Below are 11365 nucleotides of genomic sequence, written 5' to 3' on the forward strand. Positions count from 1 at the left end.
CCCGGGCCGTTACGCAAAAGGCGCCGGGGCCGGGCTTTGACAGCGGCCGAGCGCGCAGGCGCCGCGGAGGGAAGCGCGCTCGCGCCGGGCGGGGGGGGGGGGGGTTACGCCAGTGGCGCAGCGCGGCCGCGGGGGGAGCGGAACAAAGCGGGGGGGCTGCGGGGCCGCTTCAGCCCGGGGCCGCCTGCACCGCGCCGCCTGGGGGGCGCTTGCAGCCCCCGCCCCCCCCATCGCACAGACTCCGCGCTCCCCACGGCCCTTCCGCCCAAGGGCGCGATGTCACCCGCGGCCTGGAGCCCCAAAATCGCGCCCGGGAGCGGCCAGCGCCGGCATCGCCCCCCCGCGCCGAGGGCCCGCGGCCCGGCCCCGGTGTGTGCCCCCCCCCCGGGAGGAAAGCGCTTCTCTGCGCTGCCTGGGCTCCAGCAGCCAGACCTGCGCAACGGGAGACAGTCGAAAAGGGAGGATAAACCAAAAAACCTTCAACATCCGACTCCGCAGGTCGGTGGTGTAAAAGGCCGCGTTGCCGGGCGCGGACCCACGGGAGGCACCGCCCAGGGGGAGCGCGGGAAGGGCCACGGCGCTCGGGCCCGTCCGTCTGTCGGCGCGGGCGGCCAAACGCCGAGGCCGGGACCCGCTGGCGGGTGGAACCGGAGCGAGAAGGTGGGGGTAAAGGGCCTGCTCAGCCCCGCGCTCCCCACCCCAAAACAAAAGCAGTTTTTACTTGCTCGTTCGGATCTTCCCTGCACCGAGTCGAATGTTCTTTCGGAAGAAAACATGCAGCACTTCGTACCAATTGCCACACGCTGAAGTACTGCGAGTGATTTTAAATAGTTGCTTAATTCCACATAAGCCAAGTGTTTTGCTGGACACAATGCTGCCTCCCAAACAGGATCACAACTACAAATGCATAGCAGCAAGCGTAAACGTTACCGCTACACTGTAGGGCAAAACAAGCAGAAACTTGAACAAAAAGCCCCCACTGATGCAGATAACCCAGAAACTCAAGAATATCACTCACAAAGCTGAAAAAAGAGCAGCTTTTTTAACCCATGAGAACAAGGATGTAAACCGCATCTTCGCTAAATCCAGTCACCTGGGATTCAGCAGGTCAGTCTGGATTAGGTTTAGCTACATCGCAACCTACAGACTTCAACAGAGGCAGATGGGTCAGTTAAAACACCGATTTGAAACACCTAGTCTATCCCTACAGTCCCGACTCCCTCAGAAATAAAATAAATTAAAAAAAAAATAAAATCTCATACCCCCCATTTCCTTCACCTCCAGCTAGGACTGGGATGAACTCCGTTCCCCCAGGTTAGTGTCTGCGCTCCTGTGACGCTAAGGCTGCCCGGAACAGGACACCATTCACCAGGCAACAGGAACCCACTCCCAGCGAGCGCCGCCCCGTTCCCAGCTGGCGGGTGACATCTGCTGGCAGGCTGCGCGCTGCAGGGGACCCCGCGACGCTGCAGGGGACCCCGCGCCCCAGCTCGGCCCCAGGTGCTGTTACAACCACCCTGTCTTTCTTAAGCCACGGTTAATTAACCCAGTGATTTCAGAACTGGGATAAAGGAAACGCTCACCTGCCTGCACTGGTTGGGTCCAATTCACAGAGGGCCTCAGGCCAACAGAGCCAAACTTACTGAATTTTCTGTCTGCAGAACAGACCTGTCTCCCAGCCCAGATTACAGCATTACCGGGAATTACTGGAAATGAGCGTCTTCCTGGGCAGAGCAGAAAAACTGCCTGCAGCGCTTCTGCGCTGCCATGAACTAATGCTCCTCATTCCTCCCTAAGCATCACCTCTACACGCTAGCAAAACCCTACATCAGTAACCACCGAACCTACAAAGTTCCTTCCCATAACCTGCTTTCTAATCACAAGTTATTCCACTACTGTTGTTGCACATGCCAAAGATGTGAGTCGCTTCTCTGCTATGTGAGCTCTAGATTTATGCACTTAAATAAGACACAGCGATGCAACCCAGGTGGCATTTTCACCTGTTTTATTATACACAAAACATGAGCAGGAAGTCCTACTGAGGCGGCTGACCACGTCCACGACCAAATCCACCTCTCTGCAACAGAAAAGGAAGAGCATTAGAAGTCACCGTATTCAGCAAGTGACAGTGGCAATTACAGAGCAGCAAGAACCAACATCATGAAAGAGCTAGCTGTCTTCCCTCAACTTTGCGTTACTTTGATAAGCATCCCCTGCTCCACGCGCAGCCTAACTCTGGTCCGTTTGAGACTGACACAGGTTAGCCAGGTGAGTGAGTCTAAGAACAAAACCAACCCATCCTAGCCAGCTCTGTGGATCGTGTCGGAAACTCTTCTACTTCTGAAGTATAAAATCATGCGTTTCCTCCAGAGAGCTTGGCTTGCTTCTCTCATGTGTCACTGGCTTCCCGTCAGAGCAGCGAGGCCATCACGTAGTTTCCCCAACAGGAATGCAGCAAGCGAGCTGGGCACAGAGGGCAACAGCTGCCAGCCTCTCTCGCACAATCAGAGCCAAATACCCAACCCCAGCTGGCATACCTGAGAGGCACCACACTGAAGAGCATGCAGATATCACCTATCCAGTTTCTCCTAATCAAAGGCTCAATAAAGGAAGCAAATCTCGAACGCAAATACTCACAAACTGGAATTCAGTGGCTGCTCCAGCACCAGCCTCAGCCTTCTTGTCAGCACCAGCTGAAGAGAGAGATGAATGAGTTACTAACCAAAGAACACGCTCCCCAAGTACAACGCTCCTGCTTGGAATCAAAGGTTTACAATCAAAGACAACTAAAACTTGAGGCAAAATATAGCAAAGTAAAATAGCTATTATTGAGACAGAGAGTTACTGAACCCACCCCAGAGAAAATCCCATAGTCCAGCTTGACAAAATTCAAGAAAAGAATCATATCCATAAGCAGATACAGATGAACTCTATTGCATAAATGCCTAAGCTACGTCAAGAGCCTAATTTTCCCCTTTCCTTCTTGAAAGGAGGCCAATACTGAAGACAGTTCTCCCAAAGAGACAACCTGCACAAAGAGCAAGGTCGGCCTGATATTCACGCAGCAACACGACGGACACTCACGTGGAACAGCACTGCGTCTGTACGTATCCCTGTCGGCTTCTCCCCGGGTAAGACGCGCAGGGCGTTCACCTTCCAGACCTGAAAGAGAAAACAGCAACACCAAACACACTGCTTACCCAGGACACAAACAACTCATTCCATAGGTGACCCTGCATCTCAAGAAGGAAAAAAAGCCCTCCAGTTAAGCACTAGATCTGCCAGCAGAGCTGCACCTTCGACATCTTAGTGTATATAAACCTAAACAAAAAAGTGATATAATAAGGAAAACTTCACTTTAAAGGTGAAATCTGCTCAAGTGCACCAGAGCTTGTGCTTGGGTTGAAGTTAAATAATGTGAAAAATGGATTTACAGCATCATCTCAACAGTCTTCTGGCCTTCATGCAAGAGCCAAAAATTAATGATAATAAAAAAAAGGTCAGAAATACAGGGAATCTGTCACGTCCAACAAGCTTGTTCATAGTTAAGTCACAAATTGCACGACATTCTGATCCCAACCTAAAATACAGCTACACTATCAGTATCACAAATCCTCCACAATGGAATAGATTAATAAAACTAAGAGCAGATTATCTATGTAACATCAGATTAATATCAGACAGAACACTTGCAGGGAAGGAACAGATGTGGTGGAACTGCCAGCCTCTGCGCCACTCTTGTGGGGTTCACCCTGAGCATCAAAGACAAAATACGCCCCCACAGCGCCAGGCCAAGGTCTTCACGCTCAGCCAGTAAGACACATGTAAGGGCAGTTGCTGCCTGGCGCACCACAGTGTACTCACAGTCTCAAGCATTCTGCAAGAAACAGGAATCGCGCGCTTCTACAGGCTTGGTTTATACTATAGGCACTAGTTTTCCCATACAAAACCCAGTCCTTACAACAGATGCTTTTATTACAAAGAGAAACACTACCCACTGATGTGCAAGTGTTAGCTTATCCTACAAGCGCTTCTACGTCCTTCCTTTCTGTCAGGTTAAACCATCATGGCACATCCCCTAGCCAACGGATTTTTTTTTTTTTTAAACTTCAGATCTGTCCATCCTCAATTTCTAATAGTTCAATTACATCTGTAACAGAGACACAAACGGCAAATATCAAATACACAGTAGTCCAAAACCTGCTTTAGACTAACTGTTCCAGCTTTTGTACCAAGCCTTACTCGAGAAAGTTGGTAGCGCTGCATGGAAGTGCCAGAAAAGGCCCCCAAACCCCAAGAGGTCAAGCGAGACCCGTAAGCTTGGATTCTGCACCACCATTCACACGCACCTCTGCAACTCCTCGTCTGCTGCAGCCTAAGGCAGGTAATCCACAGAGAAACAGCACAGAAACAGACAATTTGTGCAGCCCTACCAGCTAACCCTGCCAAGGTGTGGACTGAACGAGGTCACTGGCACTGCACTGAAAAGGACTGTGATGCTGCAAAGTGAAGCTTCCTCGTCACAGAAACCCTGAGCAAATTTTAGCCAGGAACCGTAAGGCCCAACCTCCCATTAGAGATGCAGTTTCTTTAGCTCACTGGATAAACACAGCATCTGAAGAATAAATTCGATAACATCTAAAGCTACTCAGAGATCAAAGAAACCATCATCTTCCTAGTTTCAATGCAATTCTTTCCTTTGAAGCAGATGATGCTACAGTTTTGTTAGGCTAAAACACAAGTTGCGGGAGATGGAGGTGAACTCCTCAGCACCCCATGCCCACAGCCTCCGTCCCCAGTGCAGCGTCCAGTACTTGCTGTTGGGATATGATGTAGCTCAGAAGCAGGAAAAGCAGACTCCTGCCATCTACCAGAAAGAGCTCTGTCGTGCAGGACTCCCCTTTCACAGAGCGCGTCCGTCTTTAAGGGCAGGATGACATCCTACAACATTGTTCTTGGTAAACCCAAGAGGCAACTCCACACAAGGCGGACAGACCCACCACCTCCCGCCTTGAGGGAAAAGAAACATTTCTTGCCCCTAGAGACCTGGCAATGCTGTTCTGCCAGCCACGGCTGCAGTAATTTTCTCTCTCCTTTCTCTAAGTTTCCAGAAGTTTTTGTCTCCCCAGAGATCTTCTGGGCAATTTTACAATCTATGTTCCGCACTGTGGTGTTTCTTCTCTACTACTGGACAAGAAACGGGGAAAATCAAGCAGAAGGGATTTTGCAGAGCATTTCGAAATGCACACAAGCAACGTAACCATCGTTCCTATTCCTAATTATTAGCTTGGAACACAGTCATCTTTTCAGAACGGAACTGAGGGACATGGTGGCTTCAGCGCATTCACCTCAAGTTTATTTATACTGCACTCCTGTATGACATTGCTCACCACAAATGGTATCAAAATGGTTCACAAGCCCTTCATAGGCCAATGCCAAGCATCCACAAGGAAAAAGCGTAGCTTCTGCCTTGCGTGGACTAAACAGGCAGGTTTCCAACCCAAACTTTATTATTTAATATTGCTATTTGCAACCAGAGAAGACCACCACCTGGAAATACGTTTCAGCCATTCGCAGGTAGGTCTACAACACATTTTGTAGGGAGGCACCTGTAAAGAGGCAGCTGCGGGCAACCCGAGAGGTCAGCATCAGCAATACATCTGTTTGCTTGACCAGCACACCTCCTTCACTTTGGGGTATGAAAAACCCACCAAGAAAAAAATCAGAACTACAAGCCCAATATACCACAGGTATTTGGTGTACATCTTTTAAAAAGTGAAGGCAGCTTTAATAATCTGACCTGCCTAAGAGCTCGTTAAGTGCACGTGATAAAGCCAGAACTGCGGGTATCCGACTTGACGGCAGGTACCACAGCTGAACCCCCACGTGAAGCACATCCAGCACCCAGGCTTCACTTCTGCTTTCAGTCATCGAATCCCACACCTGCGTGCTACACCCAAATTCAAGTTTGTTCCCTGTCTTGGCAATCCTAGCCTAGGCCGCGCAACTTTCATCCAACAGCCTCCCAGGCAGTTCTTCTCAGGATAACGCAGCCAGAGACAAGGTTCTCTGTACCTGCTGGAGGAGACAGGCAGCACACGTAGTGTTCTCCTGAGGGAGAACTGCAGTGATTGCTGCAGGCTCTTCCCAGAAGACAAGCACAGCTTTTGAATAGCCCTGGCAGCTAGAGGCATCCCCTGCCTCGGACCTCAGCCATGTCTGGGCACCAACGGGTACCTCAATCCGCAGCCTGCGGTTTCAGCGTGCCTGCTCTCGGTAATTCCAGTCACTTGTGTTACCAGAGAAGGCCAAGTCCCACACTCAAAGCATTTCTCCCAGTCAGTCTCACAGCTTTCCTTAGCCCTCTGCAACTTTTCAGTAGGACAGTGGCCATCGGACTAGTGCCAGAGACAAAAGCAATAAAACTTATACGTGCCTCCTTGATCTATTAATGTTCATGCACCCAAAAATCACAGCAACTCACAGCAGTCTACTCTGGAAGCTGATGTGCAGCTGACTACACCGGCGCTGTCCAACACGCTTAACCTCTTCCCTGCTCCTTCCAGCTGACTCAGTCACCTCAACCCCTGCTTACCTTTGGGCCGTGGTCTGCCAGTCTCTGGGCGGCTCCGGCGCAGGGTTGCGGGGACGATCTCAGGGGGGAGGTGAAGGTAATCGCGCAGGTACTGGATGCCCTCGTTGGTCAGATACCAGTAGAAATGCCTCCACGCAAACTGCTCTTTCACATAACCACGGGATTTCAGAGACTAGAGAGAGAATTCTCAATTACCTCATGTATGATCCCTATCATCATTCAACATCTCCCATCAACACCCTTACCAGATGTTTTTAGGAACACAAGAGCTTATCGGGGCTATCTGGGGAATAAAAATTTAGGAAAAGATGAAAGTTCACATGCACGGGACAAAATTACAGCATCATTCCCATCCTGTGAGAAAATACAAGGCTACCACACACAGAAGTATCATAGCTTCAAAAACAGAGCCAGAGATGTGGATCCACAAAAGAATAACCTTCTACGGTCTGTGGGGAACAATAAGTCAAAGAGGAAATAGCAAAATTCAGGAAAATGGGAAAATAACTGTAATAGCAAAGAAACAGCAAATACAAGGCAACATGTGAAAATGTTTTTTTTTGCTAACAGCTGACGCTGTTTATTCACAACAATCTCACATGCCTGGATCCCGGCTGGCTGGCAGCCCGGCCCTCGCAGCCCGCCCTCGCCTCCGTACCTGCATGGCTTTCATGACATGGAGGTTGGGCACGTTCTTGTCGACAAGCTCGGGGTGCTTCGGCATGTGGACATCTTTCTTGGCCACCATCACTCCCTCCTTAAAAAGGAGTTCGTAGATGGCAATTCGGTTCTTCTTGGGCATCAACATCTAAACACGAGATAAGCAGTAGACAGTAAATACTGCTGAGTTAAAATAAAGGCATTCGGGACTCTACCACAAATAGCGAAATAACAACAGTGCTAGTTTGTATGAAAAGCCTAACGCTTGAATAACACCCCCCAGATTGCTGTCTCCTGTAAGAACTTTCTGAACTACTTTTCAACACCTGAGCCGCTGGGCATCCCTTCCCATTGTTTTCCTGTGAGGGAAAACTGAGCCGTCCAAACTTCTGACCCTTACCATTAAATCTCATCACCATATTAAAGACGGTAAACTACCTGATGTCAGCCAAAACAAGGGACAAGGGCTGGCACAGGTGGGGCAGAGAGGCGGCCCAGGGTAAGGCCTGAGGACACTGGTGCTGCTGGTGGCACTTCACACTTAACCCGGGAGCTCGGGAGCAGGGAAGCCTCCCGCACCCCCGCTCAGGGCCGGGAGCGGAGCGGGGCAGCACCCCTCGCTCCCACAGGGGCACACCCGAGCCCGTAACCGCGCTGCCCCCCAGGGAGGGGACACCCTGCTCCGGGCGATGCTTCCCGACACGCCGGGCCCGGGCCGCTCCCGCCCAAGCAGCGGGGAACAGCTGAGCTCCCGGTGCTCAGGGCACGGCGGCGCGCAGGGAGCTGCCGAGCGGCAGGGACCTCCGCCACGGGAGCCTCGGGGGTGGAAGGCGCCGGTGCCACCGCTGGGAACCCAACGGGGCTCCCGCCGCGGGTCCTCTCTGCAGCGTGGCGGGGGGAGCCTGGGGCAGCCCCCCCCAGCCCGGGGCCTGGCCCCCGGTAACGGCACCCCCCCGCGGCCTACCGCCCCCCGCTCCCTCCCGCCCCGCCAACTCGGGCCTAGACCCCCCCTCGTCCCGGCAATTCCGCCGCGGGGGGCCGGAGCAGGGCTCCCCCCCGCTGCCAAGCAGCGGCCCCACGCCGCCGCCCCGCGATGGCGCCGATGCGAGGCCGATGGCGCCCCGAGCGCGGCCTCACCGTGGCGACGGCGGCGGGCCCGAGAGCGGAAAGGAGGGCGCATGCGCCGCGCGGCCGCTTCCGGCCTCCCGAAGGCCCCCTGGCGGCGCGGGTGGCCGTGGCGCTGCCTGAGCGGGGCGCGCAGGCCCCCTGCGGCCCGGGCGTGGGGGTGCCCGCGGCACTGCCTGATGCGAACGGTCACCGCCGCCTTGCAGCGGCCCCGGCCCCGCCAGTGCCGCCCCTCCAGTCCCCGCACACCTCCTTCCGCGTCCCCACTTGTGTCACCTCCTCCATGTCCCCGCCACAGACATCCCCCTCCAAGTCCCCACTCGTGACAGCCCTTCCACATCCCCACTCGCGTTGCCCCCTCCACGTCCTCACTTGTGTCAGCTCCTCCGTGTCCCCACTGGTGTCGCCCCCTCCACATCCCCACTCGTGTCGCCCCCTCCACGTCCCCACTTGTGTCACCCCCATCCTGCCCCCGCGTGGCCCCGGGGAGCGATGCCAGCCCCGCTGCCGCAGTCACCCCCGTTTCGGCGGGGAAGGGGCTCTGCGGGCGGGCGGCCGGCCTGGGCCTGCGTCCTCTCTGGGGCACGAGTGCCGTCCCCACGCGGCCCGAGCGATGGCCGGGCTGTCCCCAGCCACGGGGCGCTGCCTGATCCCACCCCGGGGGGCACCGGGGCGAAGACCCCCAGCTCCCCCAGGCACGGCCTCCTTCCCCACCCCGTGCAGCTGCTCCGTGCCGGGCACCGGTGGCCATTTCGAGGGGGGGGGGGGGTCTCGCTCCCCTGCTTGGAGCACAGGAGCGTGGCGGGAGCCCGGTCGCCGGTGCCATCCCGGCTGTCACCACAGCCCGTCCCGCCGGCAGCGCCCTTTGGAGCCGGGCTGTAAAGTCTTGGCTGGGGTCCCAGGGGACACCCCGGGCTGCTCCCCGCCAGGCTCACACGCCCAAGCAAAGGGCTCAGGGCTCGCTGGAGGCACGCAAAGTCCCCTTTGCGCCCCAAAATGCCTGGCCAGGGGATGGAGGCCACCCGCAGCTCCCCCAGCCAGGCTCGTGGTCCGGGGGGGACGTGGTGACCCTGGGCAGGGGGCAACTGGGGGACTGGAGCCCTTAGGGCCACCCTGTGCAATGTCCCCGCATAGACCAGGGCTGCTCCCGCCCTGGTTGGAGGTTTGAACACCCCAGGGCATCCCACGGCTGGCGGAGGGGAGACGTCCCTGCTGCCCCCTGCAAACACCCCGGCCCCAGGGGGCTTTGTCACATGGCACCCCCAGACCCCGCTCTGGATGGGGAGAGGAGAGGGGAAGGGAGGGTGCGAGCAAACGCTTGCAGGGGGAGGGAAGAGAAGAGCGGGAGGGGACAAAAGCGCACGGAGGAGCACGGGGAGGCTGGGGACCCCCTGCCACCGCCACCGGCCGGGCCACGCGGGGCTCCTGGCTTATTCCCATCCATCTCCGCAGTTGTGTTTTCACCTTGTGCGGCCAAGGATTCGTTACACCGGGATGGCGATTGGTTGGCTAAAAATGCCTCCCTAATCTCCGTGCTGATCTTTACCCCCCTCCTCCCCATCTGCCGTGACCTTCCTGCCAATGTGCAGAGCCAGCGCCGGCGAGAGGCAGCCAGCCCCGCTCCGCCAGCATCCCCACATCCCAAAGGTACCGCCACGCGGCTCCCGGCAGATTTGGGGCTGACCCGGCTCCCGGCGAGGCGGGAGGTTGGCGTCGGTGGGTTGGCCGGGGCTTGCTGCGGCGAGGGGTGCTGGCATATGGCAGGTGACGGTGACGGTGTCCCCAGGTGGCAGATGGGATGCCGGGGCTCGGTGTGCTGTGACACTGCGGTCACCCCGAGTCCCCGCCGGTGGTCCCCAGCTGGTGGTGGGTTTGAAATGGGTCCCCGCCCCGTGCTGGTGGTTGCTTGCTGGGAAATGAAACCTGCTTCAGCAGAGCAGCTCCCTGACCCATTTTAAGCGATTTCCAACTTCTGCCAGATTGTGCCGAGTAGGGCTCACCATCTGCCTTGGGTTCCCCCCCAGATTTCAGGTTCACCCATTTTTTCCTGGCCTCGCAGCGTCTCTGGCAGGGTGGGAAGGCAGTGTGGGTCCCGCACGTTGCTGCCCAGCTGCCTGCATCTCCTGGGGGAGCTGGAGTCTGGTGTGAAGTGGCAGCAAGTGGCAGGGCTCAGGCAGGGGTCTGGGTGGGGGTCTCGCAGGCGGCAGAGCTTCTGTGGGCTCATGAGACGTGGCACTGTGGGGCTGGTGGGACGCAGCACGTGCCAGCCTTCGCACAGCCCCGCTCTGCACGCTGTGCCCATTGCCCCCATAGCCCACCCTGGTACCCGCTGCACCCAGGGCTCCCAGGGGGCTTCTGGGGGGAGGGCTGCTGGCCCCACACACTGGCCACGGGGCCAGGGATGCCCCAGGGCCACGCTTGCCCTGCCAGGCTGGTGGATCAGCTGCTCTCAGCTCCAGGCACGGCGTCCCTCCAGCCCCCCTTGGATGCATAAGGGAGGGCTGGGACCCCAGCCGCCACAGCCTGCGGTCGGGGGGGGCGGCAGCAACCGTGCTCGTCCTCCCCCCCGCCTCCCTGGGATGCGTTTGGCGTCGTCTTACCCAGTGAGAAACACAGGCTCCTGCTCCAAGCGCTGCGGTCGAAGGGATTCCGCCTGTGCCGGCAGCCCCTGCCCAGCTCCTGGGCACTCTGGGGCCGAGCTCGGGGCAGAGCCCCCCCGGAGCTCCCTAATCCCGGCAGCCGTACGGGCACGGCCGGGCACCGCGGCGCCTGAGCAGCTGGCAGGGAGCTGAGGCTCTGCAAGGCGGCTTAGGCTGAGCCTGGGCGCTGCCAGGGGGCTCTGCCTTCCCAGCTGCAGGCAGGGGCCAGTGCTCCCCCCCCAGCCCACATTTGCCCCCCGGGTGTGAGCTCTGGCGGCACACGAGGCAAGAGAGCTGTGATTTTTGGGGCTGCGCTAGGGTGAGCAGGGCAGTTGGAGGGACCACT

The 11365-nt window shown here is 56.8% G+C and overlaps 1 protein-coding gene across 1 annotated transcript; it reads right to left on the reverse strand.

Annotated features, from left to right (window-relative positions):
* Positions 1-1988: 1988 nt before the first annotated feature.
* RPS10 (ribosomal protein S10) lies at positions 1989-8474 on the reverse strand. The gene is made up of 6 exons (XM_009465645.2): positions 8393-8474; positions 7254-7403; positions 6596-6767; positions 3085-3162; positions 2638-2693; positions 1989-2077 (listed from the first exon to the last, which is right to left on the reverse strand). Exons 2-6 carry the CDS (start codon positions 7401-7403, stop codon positions 2036-2038), a joined length of 498 nt encoding a protein of 165 aa, XP_009463920.1. The 5' UTR covers positions 8393-8474; the 3' UTR covers positions 1989-2035.
* Between the last annotated feature and the right edge of the window lie 2891 nt (positions 8475-11365).

This window comes from Nipponia nippon, unplaced genomic scaffold (genome assembly GCF_047370975.1).
Source record: "Nipponia nippon isolate SJK-2023a ecotype South Korea unplaced genomic scaffold, ASM4737097v1 scaffold_25, whole genome shotgun sequence".
NCBI lineage: Eukaryota > Metazoa > Chordata > Aves > Pelecaniformes > Threskiornithidae > Nipponia > Nipponia nippon.

Excerpts from the sequence above, each read along its gene's own strand:
- RPS10 (XM_009465645.2), bottom strand. The coding sequence starts at position 7,403 with ATGTTGATGCCCAAGAAGAACCGAATTGCCATCTACGAACTCCTTTTT. Across the intron at positions 3,163-6,595 it reads TGGCAGACCACGGCCCAAAG|GTCTGGAAGGTGAACGCCCT; the intron begins GTAAGCAGGGGT and ends TTTCTCTTTCAG. Across the intron at positions 2,078-2,637 it reads CAGCCACTGAATTCCAGTTT|AGAGGTGGATTTGGTCGTGG; the intron begins GTGAGTATTTGC and ends TTTCTGTTGCAG.